At 38.1% G+C, this 26,238-nt stretch overlaps 1 protein-coding gene across 1 annotated transcript in view; it reads right to left on the reverse strand.

The window, feature by feature from the left end:
- Window positions 1-798: 798 nt before the first annotated feature.
- The window catches only part of FUNDC1 (FUN14 domain containing 1), a 28,237-nt gene continuing 2,797 nt past the window's right edge, over window positions 799-26,238 (reverse strand). The window contains exons 3-5 of the mRNA XM_069065746.1: window positions 12,080-12,155; window positions 4,064-4,192; window positions 799-3,159 (exon numbers count right to left, since the gene is read on the reverse strand). Coding sequence (XP_068921847.1) covers window positions 3,082-3,159; window positions 4,064-4,192; window positions 12,080-12,155 — 283 coding nt within the window. The 3' untranslated portion in view covers window positions 799-3,081. The remainder of the gene's footprint in view (window positions 3,160-4,063; window positions 4,193-12,079; window positions 12,156-26,238) is intronic.

Below are 26,238 nucleotides of genomic sequence, written 5' to 3' on the forward strand. Positions count from 1 at the left end.
CTATCCTAGTCTGTGACTCAAAACAGATAAAACTAAACAAATCAATTATGGAGATATTTCCTCTTACTCAGATGTTTAACTCTATGTAGGCAAAAGCAATTATAAACCTTTTTAAAAATTTTAAATGTGGATTTCTCTAGCATTTGTCTATTTCACTCATCTGGCACCTTACCATGAGTGACCTGTCTTACATTCCTATATTATTATTTAATACTTCAGATTTATATTTTGTCTCAGAACTAAGCATGGAGAACAGGCACCATTTATTGTACTATTCATCTCCCATATTGCCTATGTGTTTTGGGGTTTTTTTTTTCATTTTTTTTTGGAGGGCAATTGGGGTTAAGTAACTTGTCCAAGGTTACACAGCTAGTTGTTTTTTTTTTTTTTCGTGTGGGTATTAAAGTGTCTGAGGCCAGAACCGAAGTCGGGTTCTCCTAACTCCAGGGCCGGCATTTTACTCACTGTGCCACCTAGCCCCCCCTGCCTAAATATGTATTAAGTGTTCAATAAATAATTATTAAATGAAGATTTAGATAGCCTCTATGTATTTTGTCCCTTTGTTCTAAAAATGCAAATCTGAGTTCTATCACAATGTCAAATGAGAATTTTGTATTGATATTTAAAAAGCTTAATACAATGATGGCAAAAGTTCCCTATGAGGCTCTGATCATATTTTGACATCTTGGATCCATGTTTACTTATCTGTAATTTTCTTATTCTAAAGAAACAAAAACTTGTCAAGGGAATAGCAACAGAAAAGAGCACCCAAAGAAAAGTATTTACAACTGTAATCACTTCAGATTAATAAAGTATGGATTTTATTTAGCCTCATACCTGAGGCTATCATTGATGTAAAGGAAAAAACTTGAGGAACAACATGAAGATAATTCTCATGATTACAGCTATCAGATTATAACCAATCACAGAAATCACGTTCCATCTTTTATGCTACACAAAATGCAAAACAATAACTAGAAAACACTGTGTGAAGCACCTGAAAATTGAAAGGGAAATTATCCTGAATATACTAGATCTGTGCACTCTGAACACACACTATACTGTTTTAAATTCCCTCACTTTTCATTTTAGACCATACACAGACATAACAGTCCACACTTTTTTAGAACAGTGTAAGATCACAAGATTTCCTTTGCAATTATGTATATGTACCATGTTCATTCCCCCTAAGAAAATAGTGGGATGTCTCAAGGTTCAACTTGGTGACACTAAAAGCCAGAAAATTTTGCAATTTTATTTGCTTTTACATTTCAAATTAGAAACAATTTCATGATTATAAGGACTACCAATGCTCTTCAAATAGTGCTATCCTTATTAAAGGCTGAAAATTGCTGTTTCTTCCTTGTGAAATAGGGAACTAGAATAATGAGTCTCATTCTTAGAAACTTGAGCATTCGGAGTCAGAGGCCATAGGTTCAAATCTTCATTTTGTTGCCTCCTACCTATGTGACCTTTTGTGTTGTGCTGAGTCATTATACTCACATCTGACTCTGTGACCCCATTTGGGGTTTTCTTGACAGATATTGGTGTGGTTTGCCATTTCCTTCTCCAGTTCATTTTAAAGGTGAGGAAACTGAAGCAAAGATGGTTAAGTGACTTGCCCAGGGTCACACAGCTTGTATGTATCTGAAGACAGATTTGAACTCTGGTCTTCCTGACTCCAGGCCCAACACTCTATGCACTGTGACATGTAGCTGCCCATATGTGACCTTGGATGACATTTAATCTCCCTGCGCCTCAGTTTCCTCATCTGTAAAACAAATGATTTGGACTTGAAAACATCTAAGGGCCCTTCAAACTCTAAATCTCCAATCTATGATCACATTCAAGACTAAAAATAAATCACTGGCACAACAAAAAGCAATGGACTTGAAGTCAGATGACGTAAACTTGATTGTGGGGCTTTGCTCCTTGCTACCTGTGTGACTTTGGGCAAATCAAAACCCCTTTCTTGATTCTTAATTTTCTCATCTGCAACATATGTAAATGATGTCAAAACCTCCTTCCACATCCGAATTCCTGTGACCCTCTCCAGAATACAAATTTCCTTTTTCCTAAAATATTAAAGCCAACAAATAATGAAAATGTATTCCAAAGATAAAGAATATATATGCAGTAAGATATGTTTTAAGGATATGACTTTAAAAATTTAATGGGGAAGAAAAGGCATTTAAGATACAACGAAAAAATGTGCTGGAATGGAACATCCAAGAATGTTAGCATAGCTATATTTAAGCAAATAGGCAGCACAGGATGGTGTACAGAGAGGTGTCAGCCCTCTGGGTTGTCTGACCCTGAACATGTCCCTTAGAAAAAAGCCTCGGGGCACTAAGAGCTTAAGACCATAAGTTACAGAACTATAGCCAACCTGTGTTAGTGGAGGTAGCTTCTTCACTGGGGAACTTCCTACACTATGAAATAGTTCAATAAACTATATTTGTAGGAAAATAAAACAATCTTTAAAAAATAGCACTAAACAGCAACAGAAGAGTCTGTTTAATTTGTTTTTAATATCTATAATAAGTATTTCTAATCCTTCCATAAAAGCACATTACAGTTCTATAGTTTATTGCAGCAAACAGATTTATCTGTTGATATTCAAACTATAATACATATTATTTAATTATTGGCACTATTTACTCTACAGCACAATGGAGAATGCTTTTTTTAAATAAAGAAAAAATTTAGCAACTCAAGAGGGGAAAACATCAAACAAAAAGGTCCTTTTACCAAGACAATTACATATCTATACCAATAATTACATTAAAAAATGTTAATTTCTGAACAGGCACAGGATTAAAAAGTCATGATGAAAGTTAGCCAGGTTTTGTCCAGAAATGTGATACATACTGCACAGTTTATTATTTTGTTTTTAGCAAATCCTAGTTTGCCAAGCTTCAGAAGGCAAAAGTCTAAAAGTATAAGTTTCAATGTTGTCCACCTAGTTAGTCTTCTTGCCCAGAAGAATCCGGTGACTGGTGGTACTACTTTGCAAGAGAGCACACTGTCACCAATGTTTTTCTTGTTATTTACTCCATCAAAACAGCAACATTCATGTCCTTAAGATGCAAGGCCTAGCAAGAAGCCTCCCACAAATCCACTGGATACCACTATGTTCTGTTTGATAAATTCTGTTGACTAAAAAAAAGAAAAAAAATCTTTTCATTAATTGCATACTATTAAAACATAAATATTACTTGACATTTCTAGCTTTATTCACTTTCAAAGAAAATGAGTTCTCACAGAACTTTGGATTTTAGAGAATTCAAATTTTAGAAAATGAGAGACATAGGTATTTACAAAAGTACAAGACCTTTATGCTTCCATTAGTGCAGGACCCTTAGCTTACTGTAAGGTACCATAGGCGCCAGGGTAACTATGGATAGTATTGTAAGACTGTCCTAAGAGGCCATTAACTCAAACAATTCACAAAGATCTGTGGTTTAATCAGCATGGGTATTCTCTTCACTGATAAAAATAACAACCCTTCTAATAATTTAGAAGATGGTCTTCAAGATTTACTGTGCCCCTAGAATTCAGTATCATGCCACAAAGCTGGTGATGAAACCCTTCAAATTAACTGTTTCAACCCACTAAAGTCCTACTGCAATATTAACTATTAAATAAATTCCAACATTGTGCACACTTTCTTTTTATTGAGAATAAAAAGAAATATTATAGTGAAAAATCTTTAGATAAAAGCAACCATTAGGTACTCAAATACACTTATGAATATTAGTAAGACTAATTTAAGTCTTTTAGGCTCATTTTGTGTTGACTCCAAGATAAGATAAGATAAGCTCAAGACACAGGGACCAAATTTTTAGTACCACTGCTTTTGGAAAGGATATTGACTGTCTAGATCAAATCGATATCCCTGTCATTCCCCTTATCAACATGTCTCCCTGATCACTATTGTCCTACATTTTCTGTCTCCATCTAATAAAATGTAAACTTCTTGAGAGCAAGTCCTATTATACTTTCTTGTATCTGTAATTCACTTAAAAAAAATTCCCTCATATAAAGGAATATTTTATCTTACCTCTTCAATGATGGTATTGATTTCAGGTGCAGCTTTATTTGCTCTTTTTTTAATCTGTCTTTTTGCTTTGTTTACATCTTTTTCAACTCTCTTCCAGTCAACTTGCACATAGCCACTATGACTAGCAATCTAGGAAAATTTAACAAGATGGTAAAATGGTATTAAACCAGGCAATCTGCTAAGACCTTCGTGAAAGTTCCATTGATGTTGAAATTATTACATTAGGGTATTAATAGGTCTACTGATGGTGTTTATGTATAGAAAGGCTTTGCTATAATATAAACATTCTAGAGTTACTCCTATAACACTTCCTTTGGGGAAGAGAGCTGGACATTGTGAAAATACAGACATGTGAGTATTCAATTACTTATCTGAAGAAAAAAAGAGTTGATAAGATCTTTCCTTACCCTATAAAAGCCCATTTTAAGTTAACTTACTTCTGAAGCTGGAATGTAAAAATGTGGCAAAACTATGGTCTACCTAGTTTTTCACTGCATAAATCCTTTAAGTACAATTATAAGTAAATGCATATGACATGCAAAAAAGAATATAACAGGGTAGAACTGAACTACCATTATATTTCTGAATGAGAAAATATTTGTGTATAAATAGGAATACTTTAGAATACTCAAATAACAAAATCAAAGAATTACACGAGCAGTAAATAACCAAGCCATATCATCTGTTAAGAACCTTTTCTTAGAATATACTCTATGTAAATCAATTATTTGGGTTTTTCAAATAATGAAAATATCTAATGTCATACACAAAGGATGATTCTGAATCCTGCATTTTCATCTATCAATGTCACCCTCTGAAAAAGACATTTATGCAACTTTATATATTTTTTACTGCGTCACTAAAAATAATGTAAGAAATATATACTGTGGAGATCAAATAGAAGGGCAAATCTTTTTTTGGCAGGAACTTCTAGACAGCCAGCATTCAACTGATGATAAGCTGAGTGTTTAGGAATTTGTCCAGTCTGTGAATGGAAAAGATTTGCTACTTAACTCGAGTCAGGTTTTGCAAGATTTATATTTGTTGCTGCATCTACTTACCACTTTCTGGTCATGCAGAGCCTATGAGGGGGCATGTCTATTTTGTGCATGTATATGGCTATAATTTTTACTTTTTAGTTACAGGAAATCAAAATGTTTCCTATACCAGTTTTCTTACTGCCAACTAACTTCACTCAAGTATCGTTCAAAATACCTTAAATTGCAAATTTAGCAGTTCACAAAATATTTGCCATTTGTTCAATGAACTATCATACTAACATTTACCAAGTACTTTAAGATACAAATGAAACATGCTAACATTTAAGCCTCACAATAACTCTGTAAAGTAGATACTATCGGTATTATGTTCAATTTTTTAAACAATTTAAGAACCTGAAGCTTACAGAGATTGAGTAATTTGGCCATGACTACATCACTTGAGGAAGAATCTGAACCTAGACCTTCCTCCTGAATTACCACATTTTCATTTTCTCATTATCTCCAGTGTGTTTGTGTATGTGTAAAACAGCAAAGTTATCCATTATATCATTTTATATACACAAAGAAACACAGTCAACATAAAACTATAAAGACTGGTTCTCTAAGTCACACAATACATTACTTCATAGTCACAATTTCTGTATATTTCATTTGTATGTACATGTATTTTATATGTAAAATATTTAAGTAGACATTTATACAGCTAGTTCTCCCATTTGATAGATATTCCAATCCAGGTATGGAAGACGATGTTAACAATGGCCTACATTACTGGGAATACAGTGGAGCTACTAGCTAAAATATTTATTCTCATTCAGTCATGATATCTTAACATAGTAGTCTAATAGCAAAGTGACTGTCACAGGATAAAATTTCACTAAACCTATCCCTAGGGGATGGTCTGGTCCAATCTTAGTTTTATATGTCCTAACAGGGAAAGATGATCTAGTTCCAAAATACCTAACAGTATCCAACTTGGCCTCAAATCATATCTAATATAGAAAATACGAAGAAGGATAGGTCAATCAGTGGTTCAGGTCTGACCATGATCAATTCGCATCAAGTATCATAATGTATATGAGCTCCAATTCGTGCTCATAACCACAATGTATATAAAATTTTTCCAAATTAAATCAAGTATCAAGATGGGGGGAAAAAAAACTGGTCCAGCTTCTAGTGGGGTAGAAAAACTGTGTATATTTGGTGATAAGTAATTAGCAAACATCTGCTACATTTTTGACATGAATAGCTAATAAGTGTTAGTGTCTAACAGCAATGTAGATCAGTAGATATTATTCATTAACATAAGTCTATGGCTCAAGTGATTTGAAAAATCTTTAGTTTTCAGATCCTTAACTGTCTTGAAGCAGCTAGTGCCTCAAATGCTGTGAATACTTCCATACCAGGATGAATGAATGAAAAAGTATTTATTAAGTGCTTACTATGTACTAAGCACCAATGTCTTATGAATTGGTATATATGAATATATTAGTAAGGTCCAGAGGTTTCGATGAGAAACCACAGAACTACATCTATCTTAAGCTAAACAGCATTGAATAATATACAAACTATGTGTACATACTCATTTGAAAAGGATATAAAGAAAATATGTGACCTGCCCTTCACTACTATACTGGGCCACCATGTTGACTTGATCTGGAGAAGTGAAGCTGTATATGGAAACTGCTGAATCCCAGGAAGCCAGCTGAGCTTAGGCAACCAACTGATGCTAGAGGCCTGCCAAAATGAAGGGGCTAAAGGGTTTTATACTGAGACAGAAAAAGGGACTATTCCAATTTAGGGTAAGCAAACCCCTACCACCTTTGAATGCTGTAATTATGAAAAAGTCATATATTTCTCTGTTGCATTTAGCAACACTATGTGGACTAGACGATCTTTAAGGTCTCTTCCAAATCTAAATGTATATTACACATCTATCAGAATGTACGTGGATGTGCATAAAAGACAAAAAAAGCAGGTGATCAGGGCAACCCTGGGTTGGGATTTTACAAAGGATTATCCCAGGGACAGGACAGAGGGAGACAAGGAATTCAAGGATGCTCATAGTATGTTGCTAAGTGGTCAGACACATGGTAAAGAAGTGAGGTCAAAATGGGTTATTAAAAACTTAAGTCGATTAAGGCTAAGCTTAGGGGATGGCATAATTCCTTTGTGTGAATATTCACTGACCATTCTAGCTATCTTTGCCTTTATCTGCATGGCCCACTTCATCCTCTGGGTAAAATGCACGTGCTACAATCAGCTTGCATCACTATGTTTTTAATAAGAGCTAATGATAGCACCAGCCCCAGTGTCGGGATGACCTGGGGATCAAATCTGGGCTCAGATACTTAGCACCACACCCAGAAATAACTGGCCGTGTAACCTTGAGCAAGTCACTTAACCCCGATTGCTTAAAAAAAAAATAAGAGCTAATAATAAATAGTTTTGAGGAGAAATTTTTGCTATTCGAATATAAGAATCAAGACAAGTCATACTCAAACTGTATACCTACAAATCAAAGTATTCAGTAGGCTTGAAAGAAATTTAACATTCTACTACTTCTTTTAGTTCCTCTCAGTTTGGTTTTCATGGCTCCATGTTTATAGTAAAACTATATTTACTCCATGTAGATGCTTGTGTTTTTACCTTAGTGATACAGGACAAACATAGGGAGTGAAGAAGCTGGAATAGCAAACATGGATGCAGAATAATGCATATTTCATGAATGGATACAGAATTTCACAGCTTAGATTGTATGTTGGGCAAAAAAGGGGCAGGGGTGGAGGATATCTCTCTGCTCTTTGTGGTTTCATATAAGAACTGCCAATCCTGTCTAGTATTTTCAAAATGCAACACTTATATGCTGCAAGATATGAAAACCGGTTACTGAAAACTACTGCAGATCTGAGTGAAGTGGAGAAAATGTCAAATACTTAATAGACAATGAAGTTTAAAACAATATACATTCCAAAGTTTAGAAAACTCTTAAGTTTTTATGAAGCCGTTTTGTGATTATCTGAAAAGTACAAAGTGATGTATCACTGGTTGCCTCTTCATTCTCCCCAGCTCATCGGTCGGAGGCAGTTGGAATACTCCTGGCTCCCTACTGCCACTTTCAGGCTCTCTTCCTACCTCCATCACTCAGTAGCCACTCTTCCTTTGAAGTTCATGTTATTCATCTCTACCACCCAGTCAAAATCCTGGTTGTTGTTGTCTACAGACCTCCAGGTTAACTCTCCTTTTTTCTTCAATAGGTTTCAATAGATAGTTCAGTTTTTCTCAGCTCTCCAACTTCTGCCCTCATACTAGGAGACTTAAACTTCAAAATTATTTTCCCTCAAATAATTTAATACTCAGTTCCTCAACCTACTCATTTTCCAACGCCTACTACTCCACCTCACCTCAGTCACACTCAAAGACCCTTGATCTTGCCATCACCACAAATGTACCACCTCCATGCTCAAGACCTCGAAGTCTCCCTATTCAACCATTATCTATTGTCTTTTCAGCTCTCCCCCTACCTTCTCTTACGTAACACTACTCCTTCTCCCACCAAGACCTCCAATCCCTCCATCCCTCAATTCTTTCCTTGGCCATCTCCCCTGCACTCCCACTTTCTCCTCTTCTCATCCTCATGACTCCTCTGTGAACAAATTCAACTCTACACTGTTCTCCTCTCTTGAATCCTTAGCTCCCTTATCATTATGACCAATTACATCTAGCCACATTTTAGCCTTGGATCACTCTCATCATTTGTTGGCTTCACTCCTATACACGTGCTGCTGAACAAAGGTAGAAAAAAAAATCACTCAATTGTTCTGACTAGACCCACTACAAACTTATGCTATACAACTTTAATTGGGCCCTCACTGCTGCTAGGCAATACTAGTCTAACTCCCTCATCAATTCCCTACCCCACTCTTCACAGCAGCTCTTCCAAAACTTTTCATTCCTTCTCAAACTTCCTCTCCCCCCCCCCCCACTCTCTTAGCTGAGAACTTTGTCCCATATTTAACAGAAAAAACTGAGGTCATTTGCTTCTTCTTCCTCATCTCCTATCACTCAGGTGTCTTCTGCCACTACCTCCTCCTTCACCAGTCTCACATGATGAAGTGACCTTACTCCTTACCAAGGCTAATTGCTTCTACTTGTACAAGAGATCCCATTCCATCCCAACTCCATCAACAGAGTGACCTCTCTGTCATTCCTATTATCTCACTTATTTTCAATCTTTCCCTCTCTACTGGTTCATCTCCTACTATCAATAAACATTCCCAGGCCCCCCCCCACCCCCTCCCCCAGAAAAAAAAAAAAAAACTCTCACTTGATCCTTCCATCCCTGCTAACTAAAATCCGATTTCTCTTCTGTCCTTTGTATCTAAATTCCTTGAAAAGGCCATCTATAATAGATGTCTTCATTTTTTCTGCTCTCACTCTCTTCTTAATCCTTTACAATCTGGCCTCTGATCTTATCATTCCACCAAAACTGCTCTCTCCGAATTTACTAATTATCTCTTAGCTGCCAAATTCAGTGGGCTTTCCCTCAATTCTGATTCCCCATGACTTCCTCTCTGTAGCTTTTTACACTGCTAATCACTCTCCTCCTTGATACTCTCTTTTCTCTGGGTTTTCAGGACACCCCTCTCTCCTGACCCTTAAAGCTCTGTACTGTCTCCTTTTCTTCTCCCTCTATACTAGTTCATTTGATAAGTTCATCAGCTTCCACAGATTTAGTCACCATTTTCAAAGCTGATGATCCTCAAATCTACCTTTGCTGACCCAATTTTTTTGCTGACCTCTAATCTTGCACCTTCAACTGCCTACTGGACGTTTTAAACTGGATGTCCATTAAATTTCTTAATACACAATGGGTCTAAAATGGAAATTTCTTTTCCTAAACCACGCCATCTTCTTACTTTCCCTATTACTGTGGAAATCATTGCCATCCTCCCAGTCCCTCAGGCTCACAACACAGAAGTCATGCTGGATTCCTCACTATCTCTCACCCTCCCATATCCAAGTTTTTGCCAAAGTTTGTTGATTTCATCTTCACAACATCTCTCCAACAGTCCCCTTCTCTCCTGTAACAATGCCACCATTCTAGTACAAGCCCTCAATCACCTCATGCCTTATTATTGGTCATTCTTCCTGCCTCAACTCTCTCCCCGTCTCCAGTCTATCTTCCAATCAGACACTAAAGTGATCTGATCTTCTTTAAGTGCAGGTCTGATCATTGTCATCCCCCTACTCAAATTCCAGTGGCTTCCTATTGCCTCCAGGAGCAAATACAAAATGTTCTGTTTGACATTCAAAGCCCTACATAACCTAGCTCCCTCCTAGCTTTCCAGTTTTCTTACACCTTACTCCCCAATATGAACACTCTGATGCAACGACACTGGCCTTATAGCTGTTCCACAAACAACACTTCATCTCTCTCAGCTCCTGGGTAATTTCTCTGGCTGCCCCCCATGCCTGGAGTGCTCTCCCTCCTCCACTCTGACTACTAGTCATTCTGGCTTCCTTTAAGTCCCAACTAAAATCCCCTTCTATAGGAAGGCAATTCTATTGCCTTCCCTCTTATAATTATTTCCTATTTATCCTGTATATAGCTTGCTTTGTAACTATTTGTTTGCACATCTCCCCCATAAGACAATAAGCTTCTTGAAAGGAGGGGCTGTCTTTTGTCTCTTTTCCTCCAGCTTTTAGAATAGTATAAGACACAAAGGAGGCACTTAAGTATTTATTGACCGCTGTGGGCTATTAAATTTTTTAAAACCCTGGTATAGATGACAGTGTTTGGGAATTATCAGTACTCATTCCCAGGCATTTTCAATTTTTGCTTATTGTACTTTATCACTTCACACTGAGACTACTGCAATAGCCTGCTGAATGCTCTCCCTGCAACAAGACTGTCACCATCCCAGTTTATCCTCCCTCTTGGCTGTCAAACGGATCTTCCTAAAGCACCAGTCTGACTATGTCATCTCCTTATTCAAATCAACTCTAGTGGTTCCCAATTACCTTCAAGATCCCATGTAAAATCTTGTTTGATATTCAAAGCACTTCATGACCTGGCCCCCCCCCTTTCTAGTCTTCTTATACCTTCTCCCCCTACACTCTGTAATCCCAGTGACACTGGTCTCCTTGTTGTTCCTCACACAAGACACTCCATTTTCCAACTCCACGTATTTTTTACTGGCTTTCCCCAATGGCTGGAACTCTCTCCTCACTTCTTCCTCAGGGTTCCTTTAAGTCTTAGCTAAATAAGTCCTACCTTCTGCAAGAAGCATTTCACAGTCCTGCCTTACCTCTGGAGAAATTCTGAGGGTCTTCCCCTCCCAGAATGATTCTTTTGTGTAGGCAAATTAAGCCATCTTTTGTTTCAATTCTTACCAAGTTTTTAACTGCCAAATGGGTATGGCCTCAGTCAAATTGAGACCAAGCTTAAAAAAGACCTACAGGGCCACTGCCAGTTGTCTTGACTCATGTCTTGCCACTGGACCCTGATGACACTGGAGGAGTGAGGCCGATGATGACACACAGCTCAGCCTCACTTAAATCCAGTACATTTGCAAGTCAAGAAATTGCTTCCCTAACTTCAAAAAGAAGGATGAACAACAGCCTTTGCTTTGAGAAGATCTCCAGCTTCTCTTTTTCACACAGAGAGGTGGGTGTGTCACCTCCTCCATTATTACTAGGACTTCCTTAAAAGGCGGGATTCTTTTTGCCTTTCTTTGTGTCCCCAGCACTGAGCATGGTGGGTGCTTAGGACATAGCAGGTGTTTAATAAATGCCTGCTGACTTGTATCTGATCTTCAGTGAATGGTTTGTGTGCATGTATGAAATAGCTATGGCTGTCTCTTCTGAAAAGTGCACATCTTTATAATTATTTTGAACAGAAAACAAAGAATCCTCATTTTTCATTTCACTAATTGTTTAAATTCACTCATCTGCTGGACTTCAGGAATGGCTATACAAAACTAACTAATAACAAAATTTTGTGATCACCTACCTGCAGGAGAAGAAAGCCACCACCCACTGCAGTTGCTGCAAGTTTTCCAACTTTTTGGAATAAAAATCCTGCGCACCTTAAATAAAAAAAGAAGTAGAGAGAAGGCAAAGATTAATGAAATTCTAAAATAGCTCTCTAGCTTTCCTGGGAAAAACATTAATTTTATCTGATTACAGAAAAACAGCTTTCCATTCTGTACTCCTGGGTTCCTAAATGGATTGTCCGTAAGTATAGGATAAAAATTCTAACTCCTTATCCTGGGAAACAATATACTGCACATGCCAACCCATCCTATCCATTATCCAATCTTTGATCTCTATTCTGCAAAAGGCAGACTGGCCTCTTCTCATTGTTTATGAGACACATCACTCTCATACCTAACTCTGCTTATGCTGTTGTGACCCCTTCCTTAGGCTGCTTTCTATCTTTATATCCCCATCTAAAGATCCTTTAAAAATGTCCAGGTCAGGCAAGCTCCATCTCCTCCAGGAAAATCTCCAAAAGCAGAGATCTCTGCCTTTTCTGAAATAGTACAGAACTTAATCTCTGCAGTATATATCAGCACTTAAACAAGATAAGGCAGCACAATTAATGCCTTCACACATAAGTCCTATCTATCATAACCTTCTAATATAAAATCCTTCCATTACTTTTCTTAAATGTATTCTTTTCCCTCATTATGACCTCTAATATCTCCACCCTTCAAGTGTCTTCCCTGCCCCTACTTCACCTTGCTCCCTTCTCAGTTTCAATCCTTTAGCGACCCCTTGCTTCATCATCATGATTTGTCTGGATTAATCCTACCATCTTTCTCCAATCCTATTCACATGCTGCTTGTTCAGGAGATCTGGAGAAAACGATGCAATCACACTTAATGGGTCAAATTTCTCTAATGCCAACTGGACTCTCATTACAGCATAGATCAATCTTTTTACTCCATTCTATTCTCTATCCCACTCTCCATAGCAGATATTGTAAACCTTCTTTTCCCCTCTAAAAACTTCTATTATCAACCCTCCTACAATATCTTGACATTACCTTCCTATTATCTCTTCCTTTATTCAGGTTTTAAATAGAGAAGTGAACCTTCTTCATGTCAGTAATAGCTGTTCCACAAGTAATATTTTGCATTTACCTAAGACTGCCTCTATTATCACCATTTCCCTCTGTTCAATCTTTCCCTATTTACTTTTTCCTTCCCCGTTATCTATAAACTCACTCAAATCTCACTCATTCTTAGAATCCCTCACTGGACCATACCTATCCCTGCAAGCTATTAACATGCATATCCCTTTCTCAACTAAACTTAAAAATAGTATATACACATTGCCTTCACTTCCTTCTCCTCCCAATCTCTTCTAAACCTTCTACAATTGATGACTTTATCGTTCAACTGAAACTGTCCATTCCAAATGATCTCCTAATTGACAGGCCTTTAGCAAACCACACATCCTCCTTGATTTCTCTGTACCATTTGACACTAAGATATATTCTCTCATCTCTATGTTCTCTCTTGGTCCTCTTTCTACCTGTCTGAATATTTTTTTTTCAGTTTCCTTTGGTGGACTATCATCTACAACATGCCCCCCTAACTGTGAGTATACTCCAAAGACCTGTCCTAGGCCCTCTTTTCTTTTCTCTCTATAATCTATCTAATAATGATGATTACATCTATTCCCATGGGCTTGTTATCTTCTACACTAATGCCTCCCAGATCAACATTTCTAATTCAAGTCCCACATGACCTACTAAACAACTCAACATGTTAAACCTCCCCTTTCCAAGTCCAACTTTCATCTACATATCATATTCTACTGAGGTCACCATCATCCTTCCAGTTTGCAACCTCGGTGTCATCCTCAACTATTCATTTAATCAGTTGCCAAACTCTCTCATTATACCTTCCACAAACATTTCTTGCATCCATCCCCGTTCTGTCTACTCACAGAACCACTACCACTGCTTAGGCCCACATCACCTTTCATTTGGACTACTATAATGGCTTCTATGGGTATCCCAGCTTCTGGTCTCTTTCCTCTGCAAACCAGCCTGCACAACTACTAAAATAATTTTCCTAAAGAACAAATCTGACCATGTTATTGCTCTATTCAATACATTCCAACAGCTCCTTCAGGACTAAATATAAACTCCTGTTTGGTACTTGAAAACTGTCATGACATAACTTTTCAACACTATTATTGCATATTCCTGCCCTCTACACACACTGCAATCCAGCCTCATACTTGGCATTCTACCTCTCACCACTGTGCTTTTTGTACAAACTCCCAACCCCACCCCACCCCCTTACTTTTGTGTATCATCTTCCCCCACTAGATTGTAAACTCCTTGAAAGCTGAAACTATCTTTCTTGTTCCTATTTGTATCACTAGCACTTAGTATAGTGCTTGGCACACAGTAGACACTTAATAAATATATTTACTGTAAATAAAACTAAATTAAATGAATAATTATTTACTAAGTCAGCCAGTAAATATTCATTCATTCATTTATTGATTTTGCACTAGCTGTATTTACTTGCTCACCTCCATCACTTAGAATACCTGATTTTCTTCAGCTCAAGCACCATCTTCTACAGAAGGCTAATCTTAATGCCCCCAGCTACCAGCTATGAGGACCTTGCCTCAGAAATCACCTTGCATCTATTTTGCATATGCCATCACACAAAGCCATGTTGTTTCCCCTGCATCTTCCCATTAGACTATAAGCTCCTTGAGGGCAGAAGCTATTTTCTCTTTTGTCTTTGAAACCCACAAAGTTTCAGAGCCTCACATATATAGCACTCAATAAATCTTTGTGGAGTGCTTATCTCTCCAGTAAGGCAGTAAATTTCTTAATATCAGAAACTGCATCTTATATTTCTTTAGAATCTTCAATAGCACCCAATATATAGTTCTAGGCACACAAGAGATATTCAATAAGTATTTTTGATGAAAAATAAAATCATACCTGAGTTATATATGATCCATAAATTTTAGGATATTTATAACAACGTATCAATCTTCTGGACAGTAGTCTAACAGAAGAACAAAATGAAGAAAGTACTTGGTATTTCTATCAATTTAGTTCCACATTTAGAGCACAGCTTTGTAACCCTTTGTAATGTAATACCAAGCAAAGGCAACTTCCCAGGTTCAAAATACCAGCATAGGTGCTCTCTATTTTATTCAGTAACAAACCCAGAACAGAGAAGATCAAAACATGACATCATTCAAAATACAGCATTTACTAAGTGTGATTAAATAATCTCCAAGGCCTACCCCACCCCAGGACTTTCCAATCATTCAATCAATTACAAAGTCTCTGTTCCAAATACTTCTCCACCCCTAGGCTATACCTTAATTAAGTCCACCACAAAGCCCCTCTTCTCAAATGGAGATTAGTTTCCAAACATAAGTAAAATACATTCATTTGCTCAACCATAGAACACAAAAAGGTCAAAAGTTCCCCACCCCTGGATCACAATTGAATCTACCCCAGAGTTACATCAAGTTTAAACACAGCACTTAATACCCAAATGGAGGTCTTTTCTTCATCTTGACACCAGGCAAGTTCTCAGCAATCTTAGTTCCTGGAGAGACAAGGCTTAGCAAGGCCATAAGATACATTGCCAGTCCCTTCATGAATTTATCCTCTGTCTGTAGAACAGCCCTAGAACACCTGAACACATTAGCAAAGCCCTCTCCCAGGATTTCTGTAAACATACAACAAGAAAATCCTTCTTCAGGGCTTCTGAACCAACAGAAAGGCTCCCAGACCCCTGCAACAACAGTACTGTCCCTCACCAGTGGACAGTATTCATTCTGTCTGCAGGACAGTCTCCAGACCCCTGCAACAACAGTACTGTCCCTCACCAGTGGACAGTATTCACTCTCTGTCTGCAGGACAGTCTCAGGCCTTCTTAACCAAATGCCAGGTTCCAGGACTTCTTCAACAGGACAGTCTTTCACCAGTGGACAAATCTGGCAAAATAACATCAAAACAGACAGACAAAGTACCAGCAAAACAGCCATGTCTCCTCAGTCCTTGGCAGCTCAGGGGGCAGGTCTCAAAAGTCCAGGGCAATTCAAAGCGGCCACCAGCAATCCTCTTAGTCTCTCTCTCTCTCCACGAGGTGCTGCTTCCAAAAAAGATCTTCCGCCTCTCTCCAGTGTCTCTCCAAATCTACGTCACCAGCTCCTCCCACTTCAGGACTTTCTTTTCACATCAACAAGCCCATCCCACAGGTGGGATTAACAAACTCTGGGTTTTAATACAATCAATTTGAAAACCAAGCCAATATAGGGGAATCTTTAATTGCCATTACTATCACACCCTTCCAACTAAATACTAATCCCATGTGCTAATAATGTTCTTAAAAAAGATTTAATGTACATTGAAACTATAAACATGAAAGCAAATCAGTTTTATAATTTGAAAGGTTTTATGTAACAAGTATTTAATATTCTAAATTGCAAGAAGATGATTATAAAAATAAATGTGGCATAGTGAGAAAAGTATGTGATTGGGAGTCAAGGATGGATGGTTTCACATCACAGCTCTTCTCATTTGCTGTGGGACTATAGATATGTGTCATTTATCTCATGTGGTATTCCAGAAAATGTTTTCATTTTGGGGGCCTAATCTTTCTTAGGACCGATTTCTTTTGCTATAGACAGAGCCCACTTCTCTTTTCTAGCAAACTTTTCTGAAATTATCTATACATGCTACATTCCATGCTAGGAACTCTTGACTTCTCATGAAACCTCACTAATTATTAGCTGTCTATAACATCTGAGAAGAATGAGACCCTACTTATCCCTATAAAGCACCTGGTGCTTTTCAGGCTCTTGTAGGCCATCACGCTACATGGAATGACCAGGAGTCCAATCCATCCAAAATAGGAGCTATAGTGACAAGAGCTTGATATAATGATTCCCAAAGGGACAGCCTCTTGTAGCACGGACTCTCTCCTTTATATATGCCCTGAAGATTACCCCAAAGGCACTGACATCTCTAGCTAAAATTCTTTCATCTTTCCTCATTCTACCTGCCAACCTAGTTTGGAGAGTGGATACCATATCACTTCATTTGTTGCCCTTCTTCCCCTCCTTACTCCTCAGCATAAAGTCACAAAGTTTTTCCTTAAACACCCCAAACAAAAACCTACTGGACTAGCCTAATTCTTCTATAAAGTCCCCTTAAGTCTCAAATAGAGTGGAAGGAACTGTCTGAACCGTGATCATAGAATCTGAGAGTTGGAAGACACCTTGGTGGTCACTGTAAAAGAAAGAAATCTCCACTATAATATACCTGACAAGTGATCTCTATTTGAAGACTTTCATTAAGTATGAACCCACCACTTCTCTTAAGGAAGCCCATCTTAATTTTGAATAACTAATTATTAGTAAGTTTTTCCTGACCTCAAGTCTCAGTTTGTCTTTTTTGTAACATTTATAGCTCACTGCTCTACCCTCTGGGGTCAAATAGTACAAATCAAGTCCCTCATCCAAATATCTGAAGACAGTTTTCACATTCCACCCTTCCCTCCCCACCGTTCCATCTCCTATGGGCTAACCATGCCCAGCTCCTTCAAATGATCCTTGTATTACACGAATTCAAAACCCTTTACCAACTTAATGTCCTCCTCTGGGTACTTTCCAGATAATCAATGTTCTTCTTAAACCACTGTTTGTACAACTAAACGTAAGTTGATTTCTGATGAAGTCAGAGTACAGAGGCACTATTAGCACCCTATCCTAAAAGCAATGCCCTACTTAATGTAGTTAAGATTGCATTAGCTTTTTTGATTGTCACATCATGTTGCTCACATGTCATATGGAACTTGAAGTCCACTAAAAATCCACAAATCTTTTGTTCAGAACTGCTATCTAACCAGGCCTCCCTCATTTTATATTTATAAAATTGGTCTTTTGTAAGTAAGTTTAAGACTTTACATTTATCCCTAGAGAACTTCATCTTATTAGATTCAGCACAATACTAGTCTGTCAACATTCTGTCACCCAGTGAGTGTATTAACCAGCCTGGTGTCATATGTAAATGTGAGAAGCATACCATCTATGCTTTTATCAAAGTCACTGAAAAAATGTCAACCAGCAGTCAAGCAAAAATCCTTACAGTACTCCAATGGAGATGTCCTGCTACAGAGACACCAACTCATTAATAACCACACTGAGTTAGCCAGTTTCCTTACATGGAGAATGGGAAAAATAGTAGCACCACCTCTCACATGGTTTTTGTGAAGAAAATAAAGTGTTTTATGCGTTGTTATTTTTACATACTAAAGGAACCTACATTTTAGTTAAAGTATTTTAGGTAAAAAAAATTGTTAAATTTTTATGCTGGGTGTACTTATTTTCTTTCCTTTTTTTAAGCAAAAATGTCCTTTTTTATTACTTTTTAGTAAGTGCTGCTAACCTTTTGTTTCTAGCTTACCATTTTGGATATGGTTTTAAATTCCTTTTTGTAAATAGAATTTTATTTTTTCTAATTACATGCAAAGATAGTTTTCAACATCCATTTTTATGTGATTTTGTGAACTCGTTATTTTCTAAGAAAATTAATTTGGTCTGTATGCGAATCACATTCAAAAACCTTTCAAAAATCCTCTGTTGAGCCTTAAGCAACTACAAAAGTATAGCTGTAACAACTGGATTTAACTACAGGCTAGTTTACCTGTAATTTGTTTAATCTTTATACCTAGGAATAAGAAAAAAATCCATTATAAATTTAAGATCCGAACTGACAACTGGTTAGATGTGTGCTTATTATGTATTTCTGCACACATACTACAACAAAGTGGCTTAGTGTACTTGAAGTCCGCAAGACCTGGGTTTACAGCCTGCCTCAGCTATTTCTTGATCCTGAGTCACTCTAAACAAGTCACTCAGTCTCTGTCTGCCTCAATATCCTCATCTGTAAAATGGGGATAAGAACACCTACCTCAAATAAGATCATATATGTACAGCACTTTGTAAAACTTAAATCATAAAAATGTTTGCTGTTAATATACAATACAATATATACTACAACATATAATAATATATAATACAATTCTCTATAATTAGTGTAACATCATGCCATCAATTTTTAAATTAAAAAACCCTTCTAGATTTCTTCAAAACACTAATATATGGTCTATAAAGATATATTTTTTATATATTTCTCTCAATATAAAACTCGTTATTTATTTTCCTGACACTAATAGGGTTAACTAGGGGAACCTCTTGCAATTTGGCTCTAGAAGAGATATTTCAACCAAGTTTTCCCTGTGCATGTGTTTAAATGGCCTAGAGTTATTTCTCAAAGTGCAGAAGTAACATAATTTTGCTATAAGGTTCATGTGGGCAGAAAACCTGCAGCTCATCTCCCAACAATTTTCAAGTTAATTTCTTTTACTGTCACTCCAAACACGAACACTTCTAATTTTTTCTAATCCATTCCTATCCGCCTACACACTGACTGAAATTCACATTAACAAAACTGTACCAAAATAAAAGAGGATTCACATAGAGCCAACAGAAGTATGGCAAACTACACTAAAAACCTAGGCTGAGGCTCTAAGTTAAAAAGGTCTCCTACTCAACAAGATGAGGATAGTTTAAAACCAGTTCTTTCTTCTTCCCACCACAAACCTATGGAATGAACTGTGTGCTTACTCAATGCTCCACTCCTCCTGTAGTCCAATATGTGCCAAGAATTTGGCACATTCAAAAAAGAAATGACATGGTCCTCTACCAAATGATCAAAGTGTTTGAGTGAGGATGTCTAGTTTTTCTTTATGGGTACATCAAAATTTGAAATGATGGTAAAGAAACGCTACAAACCTTGAACAGAAAGATCTATTTTTGCTAAAAGACATGACAGATAAACACAATGTTGCCCAATGTGAATACAAAATTCAAGATGTGTAGCACTGAAGGAAAAAATGCCAACGTCTTGTGGGGAAGGCTCCTAATTTACACGTTTGTATTTAAAGTCATTTTATAACTTTACAGTTTAAGTAAGTATCTAAATCAGCTCTGCATACAAAATAATTCAATTATACAACAGGCATTCATCATTTGTTAATAGATATTCATTCCTACATATTTTAAGACCTCACTGTCAAAAAAGATCCAATCCAATCCAATAAGCACTAGGTCTGGAATCAGGAAGACCTGAATTCAAATCAGACCTCAGAGACACTTACTAGCTGTGTTAACCTGGGCAAGAAACTTAACCGTTTGCCTCAATTTCTTCATCTGTAAAATGAGCTGGAGACGGAAATGCCAAAATACTCTAATATCTTTGCCAACAAAAAAATCCCAAATGGGAGTTTTCTGGAGATAAAAAAAACTTATCTGGAGGGGAGAAAGCTTTAAGCCTCTGCCCCAAGGAGCTTAAAAAAAAAATCTGATTTTAGAGGTTAGCTGGGCAAGTTATTTAATCTGTCTGCCTTAGTTTTCTCATTTGTAATATGGGAATAATCGTATCTAACTCCCAGGCTTGTTGTGAAGATAAAATGAGATAACATTTGTAAAGCACTTTGCAAACTTTAAAGTGCTATATGCTATTAATGTTATTATCTCATCTTTTCTCCCCTGTCTGGCCACAATTCCTAAAGATAGGCATGTGCATAATACTGAGTTCAGTGTTGGGAAGGGAACAGTGAAAGGTGAGTGGTCACAGAAAAGAGTTCACATTCTAGTGAAGGATTTAACATATAAAAAGAGAAGCAGATACATAATATAAGGAGAGAACACTAAAAGCTAAGAGGATCAAGAAAGACTGACAGAACCTAAGAATTATAAGAAGTAGGATGACCTGTCAAAAGCACAAAAATATAGACAGAGGGCCAAGTTCAGGGAACAAGTAGATGAGATTGGCTTTAATGTACAGTGTGTGAAAGTAAGTAATGTGAAAAAGCCTGGAAAGGAAGGCTAGAGTCATAGGGGGAAGAGTTTTAAATGCCAGATGGAAGCATTTGTTATTTATCTAAAAGGGAAGAGGAGAGAAGGTTCTTGAGCAGAATAGTTACATGGTCAAGCCTGGGCCTTAGGAAATGATTTTAAGATTTGTGTGGAAGGCAGATTAGAGAGGGGACAGCATGGGAACCAGGTGAGGGATGACAAAGCCCTCAAGTGGGTTATGGCCATGTAAGGAGATAGAAAGACATGAATGTGAGAGATGTGGAAGCACAACCAGATAGGAGGAGAGAGGAAGAATGAGAGGTCAAGAGTAACTCGGAGGTTACAAACAAGGTGACTGAAGGGAAGGTTCTGAGTAAACCAAAATGGAGAAATTTGGAGGACAGATGAGTTTGGAGGGAATAGCTCTATTTTTTTTTCAAATGATTTATTAACTTCTGATTTACATCATTTATTTCTGCCAGATTTTGAGTTACAAATTTTCTCCCCATTTTTCCCCTACCCACCGCCCCAAAATAGCAGTCCCACAGGATATCCACTCCTCCAATCTGCTCTCTCCCATATTTTCTCCCATACCCCTTTCAACTTCTCCAGGTGATCTCTATGCCCCAGTGCCTGTATATCTTATTAACCAATTACATGTAAAATAGTATAAATAATAGTATATATATCTTTAAATATTTGATTTTAAAACTTTGAATTCCAGATTCATTCCCTTCCTCCCTTCTCACCCACCCTTACTGGGAAGATAAGCACTTCAGTATAGGTTGTACATGTGTGGCTAATGCAAAACAGTAACACAGTAGATATAATGTAAAAGACTGACTGTATTTTCCTCCCTCCTATCCCACCTCCCACTTGTTCTATTCTCTACTTTGATCCCATCCCTTTTCAAAAGTGGGTGCTTCCAACTTCCCTCCCCCCTCAGCCTGACCTCCCTTCCATCATCCCCCCTCTCATCCCCTTCCCCCCTACTCTCCTGTAGGGTGAGATACCCTATTTAATGTGTATTTCATTCCCTCCTTAAGCCAAATTCAATGAGAAAAGGTTGACCCACTCCTTTTTGCCTTCCTATTCTTCCCCTCCATTGTAACCATTTTCCCTTTGCCTCTTCTATATGACATAGTTTGCCCCATTCTGTTTCTCTCCATCTGCTCTCATTATATTCCTCTCTCACCTCTTAATTTTACCTTTTAAGTATCATCCCTTCCTGTTAAATTGGTCCTGTGCCCTCTATCTATGTATACCTGTAAACATATATACACATATTCACATATGTATATATTTCTATTCCCTTCAACTACTGAGAAAAGTCTCATAAGTTACAATTATTGTTTGTCCGTGTAGGAATGTTAATAGTTCAACTTTGATAAGGTCCTTATGATTTCTTTTCCCTGTTTACCTTCTCATGCTTCTCTTGCTTCTTGTATCTGAATGTCAAATTTTCTGTTCAACTCTGGTTTTTTCAACAAGAATGCTTGAAACTCCTCTATTGCTCTGAATGACCATATTTTCCCCTGAAACATGATACGCAATTTTTCTGGGTAGGTGACTCTTGGTTTTAATCCCAGCTCCTTTGACCTCCGGAATATCATATTCCAAGCCCTTCAACCCCTCAGTGTAGAAGCTGCCAGATCCTGGGTTATCCTGATTGTGTTTCCACAATATTCAAATTCTTTCTTCCTGGCTGCTTGTAATGTTCTCTCCTTAATCTGGGAATTCTGGAACCTGGCTAATAATATTCCTAGGAGTTTTCTTTTTGGGATCTTTTTCAGGAGGTGATCAGTGGATTCTTTCAACCTCTATTTTGCCCTCTGCTTCTAAAACATCAGGGCAGTTTTCTTTGAGAACTTCCTGGAGGATGATTTCTAGGTTCTTACTTTGATCATGGCTTTCAGGTAGTCCAATAATTTTTAAATTCTCTCTCCTGGATCTATTTTCCAGGTCAGTGGTTTTTCCCATGAGATATTTCACATTGCCTTCTATTCTTTCATTTGTTTGGATTTGTTTAACAGCATCTTGATTTCTCATAAAGTCATTAGCTTCCATTTGCTTCAATCTAATTCTGAAGAAATGATTCTCCTCAGTGAGCTTTTGAGATTCTTTTTCTATCTGGTAAATTCGGATTTTTAAGGCATTCTCCTCATTGACTTTTTGAGCCTCATTTACCATTTGAGTTAGTCTATTTTTTAAGGTATTATTTTCCTCAGTCAGGCTATTGACTCTCATTTTGTAATTTTCTTGCATCGTTCTCATTTTTCTTCCCAATTTTTCCTCCACTTCTCTTATCTGCTTCTTAAGGTCCTCTATGGTCTGTAACCAGCTCATATTTTCCTTTGAAGCTTTTGGTACAGGAGTTCTGACTTCACTGTCTTCCTCCTGTTCCATGCTTTGCTCCTTTTTGTCCCCAAAATAGGAATGTATTGTTGGAATCTTCTGTCTGCTTTGTTTCCTTTGCCTGGTCATGTCACCCCTCAGTCACTTGACCCCTGGGCTTTTTGCCACACTAGGACTCTGCCACCAGACAGGGGAGCTTTCGTCCCAAATGCTGGGGATTTCTCAGCTGCCGGAGATATTAGATGGGTGCCCTCTCTGAGGTCTCCACACGCTCTGGCAAGCTGGACACACATCGCAGGACCTCCACCCTAGACTTCAATCCAGATCCAAGCAGTTTGAAGCAAGAGCGATTAACCCTCAGACTGGTGCTTGGTTCTCCTACACTCTGCAGGCCAGTAGCTGAAGCCCACACGTGGTGCTGGCTGGCTGTCCTGGAGTCCCGCCCTAGGGGGCAAAAGCCACATACTCCCACTTACTGGGTCCCAAAGTCCAGACTGCACTGACCTCTCACTTTGTCCTTAGCATCTACGTATTGATAAATCTGGAAATGGCCACAGCTGCTGCTGATCTGGAGTCCCTCCTGCTGGTGGCTGGTCAGGCCTGCCCTGGGGCTAAAGCTTCAGCATGGAACTGAGCTCGCATCCTAGAGCAATGCGCTGGCCGATTCCTGTTGGCCAATTCCGGCTGTCCTCAGTGGTAGGTTAGCTTCTCTGTGTCATTTTGTGGGTTCTGCAGCTCCAAAGTTTGTTTAGAGTCCCCTTTTTACATGGATTGGGGAAGGTGGGGAGCCTCGGGGAGGTCCTGCTTCTATTTGGCCATCTTGACTCTGCCTTGAATAGCTCTATTTTGAACCTACTGAGTCCCAGATACCTATGTGCTATCCCACTGGAGATCCAAAAAGTAGTTGGTAATGAAGGTCTGAAGCTCAAGAAAGAAAAAATGTTTGGATGTGGATCTGGGAATCATCTGTGTAAGAGATGAAGGAGAAAAGAGGACCCAGTACAGACACCACAGGATTGTCCACAGTTAAGATGGCCAGACACTGATCATTTGACAAAGAAGACTCAAAAAGAATGGTTAAGCAAGTAAAAAGAATTAGTAAAGAGCAAAGTCACAAAAACCCTGGGATGAGAGGGGTTTTATGCAGAAGGAGATGGTCAGCATAGTCTAATGCTTCAGAAAGGCAAGGAAGATGAGGAATGAGAATTGGTCATCACAATTAGCAATTAAGGGACCATTAGTGGAACAATACTATGCTTTACTATAATAATGATTTGGAATACTGCATGTCAGTTGTTGTTTTTTAATATAGTGATCATTTTTACTTCATTTCAATCTAAAAACAAAAGATGACAATACAAATCTATTTTTAATAGATTATTAGTAACTTTTAGGAAGAATTTTAGTTCAGTGGTGAGGGTGGAAGACAGATGGAAAGGGAAAAAAAAGTAATTATAAGAAAACAGAGGCAAGAAATATAAAATAGCTTTTTTCTAGGAGTAGGGCTGTAAAAGAGAGGAGAAATTTAATAGGTTGAGGGGAACAACACGATCACATGAAAAGTTTTTAAAATTTTAAAAATTGGGTAGACACAAGTCAGTTTATAGGCAACAAAAAAAGGTTGGAGAGGAGAGCCTTGATAAGGCAGGGGATATCCCTGAGGGGTTGGCCTTGATGAGAAGAGACCAGCCGATTCATCATCAGAGAAAAAGGAGAAGAAAATGGGAGTTGGGGGTTAGAAAAAAAGGAAAAGGAAGGAACTCATAGCAGTTTAGTTAAAGCCATTTGGGGTCATCAGAGCATAGGAAAGGAATGATCTACAGGCTAAAGAAGAGAAATAAAGTTTTGCAACAACCACCGGGAGGAGTGCAGTACAGTCAATTAGGGAAGAATAAATATATAGTCACATAGCAGTGAGGACCTAGCTAAGACTAGATAAAACATTTCTGTAATGGACCCAGTCAGCAGGTTTGCATGACTTCCTCCTAGACTTCGAAGCAGTAGGTAAGGAAGAGTGGGGAGAGAGAGATGATGGTGAGGGGTAAAGCGGGGTTGAGGTCTGGCAAGGCTGAAGTGGCAATAAAACAAGAGGGCAAGGGATTGGAGAGTTACAGACTGGTTATTTATAGGGTCAAGGCCAGAAATTGAGGAATGTTAGGCCAGAGAAGAGAAGGTAGCCTGGGAAAGTAGGGGACTATGGAAAAGAGGTCACTTTAAGGACAAAGGGCAGCTTTAGGAGGAGTAAGGGGAAAGATGGAAGTATAGGAAGTGACAGAATAAAGCATTTGAGAATACTGGATTAAGAAGATATAACTCACATGGGTAATGGTGAGATAATGGGTGTGACCATCTGTTCCTAGCCGAGGTAGGATAAAGGCACATATGGTGACAGGACCTCAGAAGGTTGATGAAATAGGGAGCCAGGGGATAGTTAAGAGGATACCAACCAGGGGCGGCCAGGTAGCACAGCGAGTAAGAGCACCGGCTCCAGTGTTAAGAAGACCTGGAGATCGAATCCGGGCTCAGATACTCAGCACCACACCCAGAAATAACTGGCCATGTAACCTTGAGCAAGTTAGTTAACCCTGATTGCTTTAAAAAAAAAAAAAAAAGAGGATACCAACCCTAGTTCTCAAGTATAAGATCAGGAGTTGTAGCAGAAAGACTGTGAACCAATTAATGAAGTGTGCACTAGAAAATAAATGCCAACAGGACTTAGAAATTTGGATTTTATGAACTTGAAAGAGCACTGAACATAAAAGGAAGAACAGGTGCTGCAACAGAGGGAAGATCTAGCATAGTAGAAGGAAATTCTCCTCCTGGTCTAAAATATCAGGGGCCTGAATAAAAGATACATATGGTTGGGGTGGCCAGGGATACAGTGTCTTCAGGGAA

This window comes from Petaurus breviceps, unplaced genomic scaffold, assembly GCF_028583685.1.
Source record: "Petaurus breviceps papuanus isolate PSGF00001 unplaced genomic scaffold, PetGlider_PUasm1.0 90700, whole genome shotgun sequence".
In the NCBI taxonomy this organism is placed as follows: Eukaryota; Metazoa; Chordata; class Mammalia; order Diprotodontia; family Petauridae; genus Petaurus; species Petaurus breviceps.